We start from the raw sequence: 13,420 nt of genomic DNA, 5'->3' as shown, positions 1-13,420 counted from the left end.
GGACTGGAACGTTTAGGATGGAAGCGTAGTAGCAGAGGCAAGGGCCGGTCACAGCTGTGATCGGCGAGTGGTCCAGACATTCAGATGAATCCCTTCCATCCTGAAAAAGCACTGATAAGCATATTCCCTCCAACCTGGACGGTTTATTTAAAAATAGCAGCACGTTCACAAGTTTATTCCATCGGGTATATGTACGGAGGTAATATTTTAAAATTTCTTAAATGAATGACCTTTTTGACATTCCAAAGCCACCTTGGACTGCCTGCTTCCTACTTATGGACCATTTATTCTGGTGCTCGGATTTTTTTTTTTTTTAAACTCACGTTTTTAGGTTTCACTCGGAGGTCAAGGTGTTCTACCGTCCGCGTCGAGCATTTAAACAGAGCGGTTCCCTCCCCTTCCCCTGGCACACGCACACCCGATGGCGGGGGTGGGGGGGTGAGGGTTCGGAAATGGTGTTGTTCCCTGGGGTTTGTCTGCCCTTGTGGACACTTCAGCCGCTGGTTTAGCGGTGGGATGGTCAAAAGTGGGCAAATTGAAAGAATTTGATTTTTGGGGTTGTATCACGAGAGCCAAAGCCGTTTCACCACCAAGGTACTCACAGAGGATGGTACATGAAGCCACACACGTTTTCTTTTCTTTTTCCTTTGTTTAAGTTTGTTTTGAGAGAGAGAGAGTGAGTGGGGGAGGGACAGATGGAGAGGGAGAGAGAGAGAGAGAGAGAAAATATCTGAAGCAGGCTCCCTGCTGTCAACATGGAGCCTCATACGGCGCTCGAGCTCACGAACCGTGAGACCACGACCTGAGCCAAAACCAAGAGTCGGTCGCTTACCCGACTGAACCACCCGGGCGTCTCAAGCCACACGTTTTCTGATCACTTACATATCAAACCCATTTTGCAGAGGGGTGCCTGGGTGGCTCAGTCGGGTAAGCGACTGACTCTTGGTTTCGGCTCAGGTCATGATCTCACGGTTCATGGGATCGAGCCCCATGTTGGGCTCTGCAGTGACCACACAGAGCCTCCTTGGGATATCCTCTCTCTCTCCCTCTCTCTCTCTGTGCCCCTCCCCAGCTCGCTCGCGCGCTCTCTGTCTCTCTCAAAATAAATAAATAAAAAACTAAAAAAAAAAAAAAAAAAAGCTGTATAAACTCACCTTACAGAAACCAAGATCCGTACAGACTAGCATACAGCTCGGTCTTCCAGGGAAACGGAATTTCCAGGCAAATCTCTAAGTGCGTTCCCCACTTGTGTTTTTCCTATCGCTTTCCTCCCTTTGCTGCTTTTGCTTGGAGGTTGGGGTGCCAGGCGAGGTCCCGTCGCCGTGGAGGCCAGCTCTCCGTGTCAGGCTCCCGGCCTGGGGTGGTCCCCCTGTTCCTTCGTGGTTCTCCGGCTCCCCGAGATTTCCATTTCTGGCGAGTTCTCTGCTGCCGAGGCCCGGGGGGGGGGGGGGGGTAGGCATGCTGCAGCCGTCACGGTAGGTGGATGAGAGAGCAGGCACCCCGCCGGGGCCAGCCTCCTGTGCGCCCCACCCTCCCGCGAGCGATAACCTTGTCCTTGTGTCTTCTCAGCTAATAGAAGTGCAGGCAGAATACCACAGGAAGTCCCTGACGCTCCTGCAGACTGTGCTGCCCCCAGATAAAGGCACAGCAGGGTGAGTGAACTGGGGGGTGGGGGAGCCCGCGTGCCTTGTGAGCCGAGACCGTTCCCTGTCTTCCAGCCCCCCCCCACGCTCTCTCAACAGAGCCACATCTATTTATTTATTTTTTTAATTTTTAAGTGTATTTATGTCGAGGGAGAGGGGGGAAGGGGCAGGGAGAGAGAGAGCATCCCAGGCAGGCTCCATGCTCTCAGCACAGAGCCTAATGTGGGACTTGAACCCACAAACCTGAGATCACGACCTGAGCTGAAATCAAGAGTCGGATGTTTAACCGACTGAGCCAGCCAAGCGCCCCGACAGAACCACATTAGGTTGAGCTTCTGGAACTTTGAAGGCTGGTGCCTTGATCTAATGGCGCACTCACACGCACGGCCCCCCACGACGAGGCGACGAGTTGGGGGCTGTGCCCCATGGAGGCAGGCCGGGCAGTCTGGACACAGCTAGCCAGCCGTCTGCCCCACCCAGTCCTGTCTCCCTCATCCCCAAACCACAAAAACGGGGACCTAACTGGTCCTCCATGTGTTTGATGGTCAGGAAGATCTGACCAGAGGGCAGACGTATTCGAGCACCAGTGACCTTCACTAACTGCCCACTGGCCTCTCTCGCTTGCCCCCGCTCAGAGGCCTGGGTAGAGAAGCCTTCCTTCGGGAAGCCCTTGGAGGAGCACCTCATGATCAGCGGCCGGGAGATCGCCTTCCCCATTGAGGCCTGTGTGACGATGCTGCTGGAATGTGGAATGCAGGAGGAGGTAGGTCTGGGCGCGGCTCGACCCCCGCCCGAGCAGGGGTCTTCCTCCCTGTGACCGCGCCTCCAGGATCTCCTTCTCTCTGGCCCCCAGCCACGCAGACGTGTGACGACACGGGGCAGCCCCCTCCCTCCCCAGCACACACACTGGTCCTGCTTCCTCCCATAAGCTTTTACTTTTCAGGGAGGGAGGGAGGCTTGTGGGAGGTGGATAGCGCTGGCCTGAGGAACTTCCGGCCACACCCCAGGATCCCGTCTTCATATTGAGCAGGACGTGGCCATGCTGCGGCTGCTGCCTCCTCCTCCTCCTCCCCCCCTTCCCCCTCCTCCCCCTCCTCCTCTTCCTCCCCTCCTCCCCTCCTCCTCCCCCCTCCTCTCCCTCCTCCTCCTCCCCCTGTCCCCCATCCTCCTCCACCCTCCTCCTCTTTCTCCTCCCCCCCTCCTCCCCCTCCTCCTTCCTCCTCCAGCCCTCCTGCTCCTCCTCCTCCTCCCCCTCCTCCCTCCTCCCCCCTCCTTCCTCCTCCACCCTCCTTCCTCTTCCTCCTCCCCCCTCCCTCCCCCCTCCTCCAACCCCCTTCTCCCCCTTCCTCTTCCTCCCCCCCTCCTTCTCCTCCTCCTCCTTTTCCTTCTCGTCTTCCTCCTTCTCCTCCTCCCACTCCTCCCCTTCCTCCTCCCCTCCTCCCCTTCCTCCTCCCCTCCTCCCCTTCCTCCTCCTCCTCCCCTTCCTCCTCCCCCTCCTCCCCTTCCTCCTCCCCCTTCTCCCCTTCCTCCTCTCCCTCCTCCCCTTCCTCCTCCCCCTCCCTCCCCTCCTCCCCTCCTCCCCTTCCTCCTCCCCCTCCTCCCCTTCCTCCTCCCCCCTCCCCTCCTCCCCCTTCCTCCTCCCCCTCCCTCCTCCCCTTCCCCCTCCCCCTGCCTCTTCCCCCTCCCCCTTCCTCTTCCCCCTCCTCCTTTTTCCTCCCCCTCCTCTTCCTCCTCCTTCCTCCTCCCCCTCCTCCTCTCCTCCTCCTCCTTCCTCTTCCTCCTCCCCCTCCTCCTCCCCCCTCCTCCAACCCCCTTCTCCCCCTTCCTCTTCCTCCCCCCTCCTTCTCCTCCTCCTCCTTTTCCTTCTCGTCTTCCTCCTTCTCCTCCTCCCACTCCTCCCCTTCCTCCTCCCCCTCCTCCCCTTCCTCCTCCCCTTCCTCCTCCCCCTTCTCCCCTTCCTCCTCCCCCTTCTCCCCTTCCTCCTCTCCCTCCTCCCCTTCCTCCTCCCCCTCCCCTCCTCCCCTTCCTCCTCCCCCTCCTCCCCTTCCTCCTCCCCCTCCTCCCCTTCCTTCTCCCCCTCCTCCCCTCCTCCTCTTATTTTCACTGCTTTATAAGCTCCCCCATTTCAAAAATAGACCTTTTAGCCTTTTTGATCACAACTCTCTCATAGACAGCCTGAAAACGTGATTGATAGAGACGTTAGGAAGCACTTCTTAAGAGCCACATGTGAAGACGTCTGTGGGAAAGCGGTGACTGTCGTTTTATTGCTGCATAAACCATTTCCTGGGAGGCAGCCCTCACGCTTGGTTTCTTCTGTAGGCTTATTTTGAAGTCTCAACAACATCTTCCTTTGATCTGACCAGCCAGTCGATATTCAGGGCGTGCCAGGCATTTATCTCCGAGCAGAGTATAAAAGGGGACGTGGTGGCTTTCGAACTTACTGGTTCAAAACCTGATTAATTTGGAACAGGTGCAAGTCTGTAAGCGAGCACTGGGTCCCGTGCGGCAAACTGAGGGCTGCACAAGACAAGCCAGTGAATGCTCAGACGCGCGTTGGCCCCCTCTTCTGTGCCAGGCATGTTTGCACGCCGGCCGTTCCAGACGAACCACGTTTTAAGTGCTGGCCGTTTTCGTGTCTGTTATCGGTTACCAGATGAAGGGGTCTGTATGGTCCCTGAGCCATAGCTTCATGGTGGAAGTAAACTGGGTTGTTGTTGTATTGTTTTCCTCCCCATCACTTCTTGGAATTATGGAAAACCTGAAACACGTAAAGACAAGATAATGAACCTCATCACCCAGCTTATGGACGGTCCTGTTTTGTCTCTCCCTGAAATCCTGCCCCCCAACGCCTGCCTTGGATAATTTGAAGCCAATCCCAGACCGTTCTGTGATTTCATCTGTAATATTTCAGGACGTTTCTCTAAAAGATGGGGAATGTGTAATAGTTCTGTATAACCCGTAACTTAAAAATATCATGTGCAAAACGTAAAAATAATTTGTTCATATCTTGAAGTATAACATTTCCAAATTATCAAAACACACTCCAGATGCCAAGAAAATTCAATGATAGACACAGATTTTAAAAAACACACACACAAGAGATCAAGAAAAACCCAGGACTTAACATAAAATGTATTATGGAACTACAAAGACATTATTTGTTGTGATATAAATGGCCACCACTCACTCTTTAAAAGAAAAGAGGCTTGGGGCACCTGGGTGGCTCAGTCGGTTAAGCATCCGACTTCCACTCAGGTCATGATCTCGCGGTCTGTGAGTTCGAGCCCCGCGTCGGGCTCTGGGCTGATGGCTCAGAGCCTGGCGCCTGCTTCCGATTCTATGTCTCCCTCTCTCTCTGCCCCTCCCCCACTCATGCTCTCTCTCTTTCTCTCAAAAATAAACATTAAGAAAAAAAATTTTTTTTTTCAACGTTTATTTATTTTTGGGACAGAGAGAGACAGAGCATGAACGGGGGAGGGGCAGAGAGAGAGGGAGACACAGAATCGGAAACAGGCTCCAGGCTCCGAGCCATCAGCCCAGAGCCTGACGCGGGGCTCGAACTCACGGACCGCGAGATCGTGACCTGGCTGAAGTTGGACGCTTAACCGACTGCGCCACCCAGGCGCCCCAAGAAAAATTTTTTTAAGGAACCAAATAAAAAATCTATAGGCTTCTATTTGACGACCCTACTCCCTTCTCTTTGATGTTGTCCATCACCAAATGCTATTGGTTTTCCTCCACGGTAGGGGCGTGGTTTTATGACGATCCAATCCATTTTTTTAACACATGCTGTGGCTTGCTCTTGGTCACAGCAGCCTTATTGATGCACCAGTCCAAACGTGTATGGAGTCCTTGCATACATGCCAAAGAGCTTCGGACATCTACTTAGAAGGGAGTTAGCGATCTCAGCAGGCCAGAAACTCAGTATTTCAGACCAGGAACGTTTTCTTCCGAAGAAAACTTGGAGATGAAAGGTTGAAAGGCCGGTTCTGCCAGCCCGTTTCTCACCCCTGGGGGTGGCATCACAGAACGTAAGGAGCCGAGAAGCTGAAGCCAAACTTTTCATCCCACACGTGACTTGGGGGTTCGCTTCTAACTCTGACCTGTGATCGCCCCTCCACACACCCGTCTTCTTCTCTTTCTCTTCAGGGCTCACTTTTGAACAGAGCACAAGGGTTCACTTGGAAGACAGGGCAGTGATTCAGAACTTGAAGAATGAAACCCAGAAGGACCAAAGGAGGCATTGCTCCCTCACAGACCATCCCTAGTTTGCCCGTCCCCTGAGGACATAGACTTTGTCTCTCAAGTAGAGCCCTGTGTCTCCCAAAACACACACACACACACACACACTCACTCACTCCCTCCATAGACCTTTTTGTGTTGAGCTTCCTAGCCCTCCACGTCTGATCACGTATCCCTTCTCCAAAATATATCTTAAATACAAAAGAACAAGAAGTTGGGAAGTGCCCAGGGTTCATTAACTCAACAAATACTTACCAAGCCAGAATGATGGGTCACCCCATCCTAGGCACTGGGGACACAACAGTGGGTGAGGCTCAGTTCCTGCTCCAGAGTTCCTTACGTCTAAAGGAGGAGCAGACATGCAGAGAGCGGGCAGCCGCCATATTGGAAAATGGTGATGGGAAGAAGGCAGCAAGGAGATGTTGGAGGAAGGGAGTGGGGAGACTTCCTGTTTGTTCGCCTTGCTCTTGTGCCCTTCCCTTGAGTTACGGTGCTGTGCGCTGACCCTCTGTGCTGTCGGCAGGGACTCTTCCGGGTGGCGCCGTCTGCCTCCAAGTTGAAGAAGCTAAAAGCCGCCCTGGACTGCTGTGTGGTCGATGTGCAGGAGTACTCAGCAGACCCCCATGCAATTGCAGGTGGGGGCCCACCTCCCCGTAGCAAGGTGCTCCCTTGGGCTGTAGAGGCTCACGGGGAAGGGGTCAGCGTGGAGGGCATGTGGTCACATGACACTTGAACCAGTGGCTCCCAACGTGCTTTCGATGTGTCCTCAGGCTCGGTTTTAAGCCTGGTTGCTCGGGCCCCTTGAAGAAAGTTCTCCCCAACGTGCCAAGAGAAGACAAGGTGTTGGTGGGAAATAAAAGGGGGAAGCGAGCGTGATTGGAAGCCCAGGTCCCACCGCCATGCCAGAGCCTCCAATCCGTGCACGTGGGAAACCACATGAGGGTCAGGGAACCCATCCCCACATGTAACCCACATAGGTGATGCTGGCTGGTAGAACTTGCCTGTGCCAATGGCAAGTGGCTCCTAGCCGATGTTGTCTTTGTGTCCAGGAGCTTTGAAATCTTACCTCCGAGAGTTGCCAGAACCTCTTATGACCTTTGAACTCTATGACGAGTGGATTCAGGCTTCCAAGTGAGTACGCCACATTTTTGGAGTGTGCTGTTGGTTGGAGTTGATTTAAGTATCTGCTGAAATTATGAAAGCCTATGTATGCCTTACGAAAGCTTATTAGCCTGTGATCTTACGACTCCACTTCTTGGTATATATCGTGGAGAGATGCTCGAATATGTGCCCAAAGAGGCATGAACAAGGGTGCCAATGACAGTGTTATTTGGGATAATGAAAGCCTAGAAGTTAGTAAAGCCTCATTGGTGGGGAATGTGGGGCATGGCCAAATAAATTATGGTGTATCTGCACTGTTAACATACTCCGCAGTGCTTAAAAGCTCTGTTCGAGCTACTGCTAGCATGAAAAGATAGGAAGACATACCCTTCAGTGAAATAAAGCAAGTTAACGAGGACACGTATGATGTTCTGTTGTTTTAAAAAGGAAAAAAAGCACAACATGTAAATGCATAGAAGGTTCTGGATTGTAGTGCTTCCTTCTGGAGAGAAGAGTACAAAGGACTGGTCACAGAGCCTTGACTCTTATAATCGTTACATCTATATTAATAACAGCTCATTAATAGCTAATATACGGGTGCCTCAGAGGATCAGTTGATTCAGCGTCCAACTCTTGATTCGGGCTCAGGTCATGATCTCACAGTTTGTGGGATTGAGCCCCACATGGGGCTCCACCCTGACAGCACAGAGCCTGCTTGGGATTCTCTCTCCTTCTCTCACTCTGTCCCACCCCCAATAATAAACAAATAAACTTAAAAAAAATTGCTAATATAAAAACATGATCTCTGGTCAGTGGGCTGGTGTCTGCTGGGTGCTTGAGAAGGGACATGATTTCTAGAACTCTCTAGTTGTGGGTTTAGTCTCAAAGCACAGCCAGCTTAGCCTGTCGGAAGGATCACTGGAGTATGTTTATGCTTCCTTGGGCCCTGAAAAAAAAACCCACTGGCCGAGAGGTGAAGCCAGGCTCATCTGTGTGGTGTTCTAGAAGGCTGGCTCCAATCAAGTTTCAGAGCGCCATGGTTTTGTTTTTTGTTGTTTTTTTTTTTTTTTCAAGGTGGAGTAGAGACTGTGTATCAGGAAAGCCTGGCCGAGTATCTGGCATGTGTAAACATCTCGCCGTGGAGAGTGGGCGTGAGTTCCGTGACAGTATTAATCACGAGCCATATCTCTGTCCCGTGTTTACGAGGGGCTCGCTGCTGTTATAAGCTCACGATACGCTTTTAACTCATTTGTCACAGTAACCCTTCGAAAGTGGGTTGTGCTGTTTTCCCCAGCTGATGGAGGAGGAAGTCGAGTAGAAGCACAGGTGTATGATGTATGAGGGCAGGTTCCCTGGCATCTAATAAATGGCGGAATGGGATCCGGTTCAGGAACCCAAGTGCTCATCTCCGGTACTTTGCCGCCTCTCTGGGGCCACCCTGTGGTCTTAGGGATGAAGATAAGCGAGACTGTATCCTTCGATGGAAACTGGCCCTTCTATTTCCTGACTGTACATGTGATCTTGATGACATATGAGCTAGAGAAGGGAGGCAGCCAGGCCTTCAGGTTCTAGCCAGGCCTGGCATTGTCTGCCTTCTCCCCTCAGACGCTGAACTGAGAGCTTGAGACGAACCAGACGCTCTGTTGAGCGCTTTGTACAGATGCTCCTTTAAACCACTCATGCCAACTCCGGGCAGAAAGTACTCCCATGAGCCCATTTACAGATTAGGAAAAGTGAGGCCGCATAGAGATTCGGTAATGGGCACCAGATTGCGGGCAGGGTGGAGCTGGGTCTTTAACGGCCTCCCTGCACACGACCCTCTTTGTCCAGCCTTTGGTCAGCTTGCGACCAAATATGATCTATTAACCTTTCCATTTCTAAATGGGACATTTGGTCTTCAGTTTCCTAGTAGAAGTGTGTTTTGGAGAACGCTTACCTCTTCCTCAGCCTGAAATGAGGGAAAACCATGTTTCTTGCCATGGTCACGATCTGTGGGAGGACCTCCCTGCCTTGGGCCCCAGGCCAAGGGGTCAAAGCTGGGCCCTCACCCTGCTGACATTTTCCCTTTTAATTTTTTGGGGGAAAAGATTCTTTGAGCAGAAAGGCCTTCCTCACCATGTAAGCCTTGATGTCGATTTTCAGGAGAAGCATATACAAACTGTAGTCCTAGAAGCAATTTCTTTTCATTCTCAGAGGGCTTATAAATAAAGTAAAATAAAATAAAATACAAAGTAAAATAGGATAAAGTAAAATAAAATACAGTAAGAATACCTATCTATCAAGGGAGAGAGAGGGACTCTCAAGCAGGCTCCACACTGTCAGCACAGAGCCCGACACGGAGCTCGAACTCACGAACCGCGAGATCACGTCCTGAGACAAAGTTGGACGCTTAACCGACTGAGCCACCCAGGCGCCCCGATAGTTGGTTTCTTAGACCCACATAGTACGATGACTGGTTAATACGATTGCCAGTGAGATTTCATTGCTTCAAGCTCAACCAGTGGCTTTCCCATTTATTTCCCAGTATTCAGGAGCAAGACAAGAGGCTTCAGGCGCTGTGGAATGCTTGTGAAAAATTGCCCAAGGCCAATCACAACAACATCCGGTAAGTGGATGGATCCTGGAGACACGGGATCGGAGTTATTGAGGCCACAGACACTTGGCTTCCCGGCTAATGGTCCTGGTAACTAGCATGCACAGCCTTGTATGGGGTGCCAGGCACGGTTACTGCACAGGCTCTCTTTGCACCCTCAAACAACCCTGCCATTTTGCAAATGAAGACACAGAATGAAGGGCACTCTATGACTTTGGCGGCCATTGGCTCAGGCAGTTCAGTTCTTTGATTTGCAAGAAGCGAAGCTTAACGGAACCTATTTTAAGATCTTGTGGTTGCAACAACGTGGAGGGAACTAGAGGGTATTATGCTAAGCGAAATTAGCCAGTCAGAGAAAGAGAAACATCGTAGGGCTTCACTCATATGTGGAATTTAAGACACAAAACAGATGAACATAAGGGAAGGGGAGCAAAAATAATATAAAAAACAGGGAAGGGGACAAACCATAAGAGACTCTTAAATACAGAGAACAAACTGAGGGTTGCTGGTGGGGCATTGGGTGGGGGGATGGGCTAAGCGGGAGAGGGGCATTAAGGAGGGCACTTGTGATGGGCACTGGGTGTGATATGTAGGGGATGAATCATTGGATTCTACTCCTGAAATCATTATTGCACTATAGGCTAACTAACTTTGGTGTAAGTTAAAAATAAACACTTTAAAAAATTTAAAAAGGGGCGCCTGGGTGGCTCGGTTGAGCGTCCAACTTCGGCTCAGGTTGTGATCTCACAGTTTGTGGGTTCGAGGCCCCCATCAGGCTCTGTGCTGACAGCTCAGAGCCTGGAGCCTGCTTCAGATTCTGTGTCTCCCTCTCTCTCTGCCCCTCCCGCTCTCTCTCTCTCAAAAATAAATAAACATTAAAAAAAAAAAAAAAGCCAAGAGCACACTTTATACACTGTATGTTAGCCAATTTGACAATAAATTATATTAAAAATAATTTTTTAATTAAAAAAAAAGATCTTGTGGGTTTGTCGCAAAGGTAGGTGCACCTGAGGGAAGCTGACCAAACGTGGAGCTGGTTGGCAGATGTGTCCTTGAGCTGGTCTGCACGGAGATGGAGACCGGAGAACGTCCTCTGGTGATCTGGCACTTAGCTATTTTCCACACGTCTCTCACTGTTGCTACGCCTCGATTTCACTTCCCGCCGCTCTGCGGATCTTTTCTGCACCTTCGCACTCTCTGCTTCCTTATCCCTTTGGCTTGCCGGCAACTTCTCCTGGCCCTGTCACCTCTCCTCAGTGCTTCCCCAGATGCAGATTTTCAGCGTCAGTGCCTGTCTCCATCTGCCTGAGTATTTCCGCCTTCCTATTAAAAATCCCAAGAGCCAATGGTGTGGCGGACCCTTAAAAAAATTAAACATAGAGTTACCATACGATCCAATAGTTCCACGTCTGGGTATATCTGTATGTGCCCGATGGATTATTCGAAAGCAGGGACTCGTTGCTCGCACGCTAACGTTCATGACAGCGTTATCCGTAATAGCCAAGAGGTGAAAACAGCCCGAATGTCCATTGATGGGTAACAGAAACAGAATATACATGTAATGCAATATTCAGCCTTTTTAGGAAGGGGATTCTGACACGTGCTACTACATGGATAAACCTTGAGAACCTCGTGCTAAATGAAAGAAGCCAGACGCAAAAGGACCAATACTGTGTGATTCCACATGTATGTGGTACCTGGAGCCATCACGTTCATGGGGACAGAAAGCAAAGGGGTGTTTGCCAGGGCCTGGGGGAGGGGGACAGGAGCCGGGACGTTAGCGTTCAACGGGGACAGAGTTTCTATTCTGGAAGCCACAAAAGGTCTGGAGGATGGTGGTGATGGTTGCTTCCCAGTGCAAAAGTACTTAACACTTGAAAATGATCAAGGTGGTAATTTTTTATGTATATTTTACAACAAGCACGGGCGCCTGGGTGGCTCGGTTGATCGTCCGACTCTTGATTTTGGCTCAGCTCATGATCTCACGGTTCGTGGAATCGAGCCCCATGTTGGGCTCAACACTGATAGCACAGAGCCTGCTTGGGATTCTCTCTCTCCCTGTCTCTCTCTGCCCCTCCCCTGCTCACATGTGCCTGCCCTCCCTCCCTCCCTCTCTTTCTCTCTCTCAAAATAAGTAAGTAAACGTTAACAAAAAAATCCCAAGAGCGATCTAACGTATGGCTCCTTCAATAGTTCCTTGAGATATACTGTTGAGATATACTGAGATATACTGTTGAGATATACTGAGATATACTGTTGTGTCCTCTTGGTGGGTGCAGTGTCGTGGTTGTTGGTGTGTTTGTAGAGTCCCACAGCTATCACCCCTAGTTTTTAGACCATCTCAATCGCCGCCATTAGCAGCCGCTGTTCCCGTTATCAGCCACTCCCCATCTCCCCCAACCCAGCCCCCGGCAAACGCTAATCTGCCTTCTCTGTCTCTGCGGAGGTACCTCTCTGGGAACTTCCTCTAGGTGGGCTTACGCAACATGCACAACATGAGGTCTTTCGTGTCTGGCTTTTTTCATGTAGCATCGTGTCCTCAAGGTTCATCCATGTGGTAGCGTGTGTCGGTATTCTGTTCCTTTTCGTGGGTGAATAGTATTCCGTTGTACGGACAGACCACGTTTCATTCATCCGGTCCTCCCTTGCTGGACATTTGGGCGGTCTCCACTTCTTAGCTGACTTAATACTGTGCACACCTGTGCACAAATGCGTATGTGTGCGTGTATTTCTCTTGGGTACATCTCTAGGAGTGAGTGCCTGGCTCGTGTGCTAGCTCTGTGTTTAACTTCTTTTTTTTTTATTTTTTTTTAATGTTTTTTATTTATTTTGAGACAGAGCATGAGCAGGAGAGGGGCAGAGAGAGGGAGACACAGAATCCGAAGCAGGCTCCGGGCTCTGAGCCATCAGCACAGAGCCTGAGGCAGGGCTCGAACCCACGAACCGTGAGATCGTGACCTGAGCCGAAGTCGGACGTTCAACCGGCTGAGCCACCCAGGCGCCCCTATGTATAATTTCTTTTTCCATTCGCTCTGAAAGCCCCCCTGAGGTTAATCCCACCCCTAGCATGTGGAGGTCCCTGCCGGTGACACCTGGACACTTTGCTTCTCACCTCTGCACACGGGGAAGGTGGCAGGCGACTGAGGTTTGAAGAACAAGAGGGACTTTAGGTCACTAGATAACGGAGTCAAAAGGAAAGATGGGGAATTTCTCTGGCCAGGGTTAGGTGATGTAGATGTTGACAGGTAGCCGCGTCCTAGTATATGAGTCTGTCTGTCTGTAAAGTATTCTCGTGTCCTCTTCCATGATGTGTCTTCATTATAAGGCGGGGTGTATGAGTCTGGCTGTCGGTAAGATGGGCTGCGGGGGAGAGAAGTGTCTGCCCTGTGCTGGGGGAACACAGCTGGGGCTGAGCCCTGGTTCAACCTGGCCCTTGTGACTCCCTTTCAGATACTTGATCAAATTTTTATCCAAGCTATCAGAATATCAAGATGTGAACAAGATGACTCCCAGCAACATGGCAATTGTGTTAGGCCCCAACTTGCTGTGGCCGCAAGCAGAAGGGTGAGTATAGGGCAGAACACGCGAATGGGTAAGGTATGGGGCGGGTGGCAGAGGGCACGACCGGGGCCCCCGGCATATCATCGGCCTCATTTATTTGCCAAGTTCTATTTCTCTCTTGGCCTGCTCAGGTTTCAGACTCAGGAGGAGACCCAGAATTCTGTAGCTCCTTCTCCATGATGGGCTCAGAGCTACGGGTCTGCGGTGAGGGTCTTCTCTGAGCTAATCTGAGTCCGCACCAGGCCAGGCAAGCTGTTCCAGGCCTTCCTGACTCTCTCCG

At 51.3% G+C, this 13,420-nt stretch overlaps 1 protein-coding gene across 1 annotated transcript in view; it reads left to right on the top strand.

Moving 5' to 3' along the window:
* Positions 1–13,420, top strand: part of ARHGAP44 (Rho GTPase activating protein 44) — an 84,390-nt gene that overhangs the window by 45,407 nt on the left and 25,563 nt on the right. Inside the window, 7 exon segments of the mRNA XM_047090125.1 lie at positions 1,570–1,629; positions 1,631–1,652; positions 2,279–2,406; positions 6,409–6,520; positions 6,935–7,016; positions 9,511–9,591; positions 13,030–13,143. Coding sequence (XP_046946081.1) covers positions 1,570–1,629; positions 1,631–1,652; positions 2,279–2,406; positions 6,409–6,520; positions 6,935–7,016; positions 9,511–9,591; positions 13,030–13,143 — 599 coding nt within the window.

This window comes from Lynx rufus, unplaced genomic scaffold (assembly GCF_022079265.1).
Source record: "Lynx rufus isolate CCGP_SWC_20201006 ecotype Redwood Valley unplaced genomic scaffold, mLynRuf1.p SCAF_28, whole genome shotgun sequence".
Classification (NCBI taxonomy): Eukaryota; Metazoa; Chordata; class Mammalia; order Carnivora; family Felidae; genus Lynx; species Lynx rufus.
Note: the sequence above shows the minus strand (reverse complement) of the source record. Positions and strands in the feature narration are given on the sequence as shown.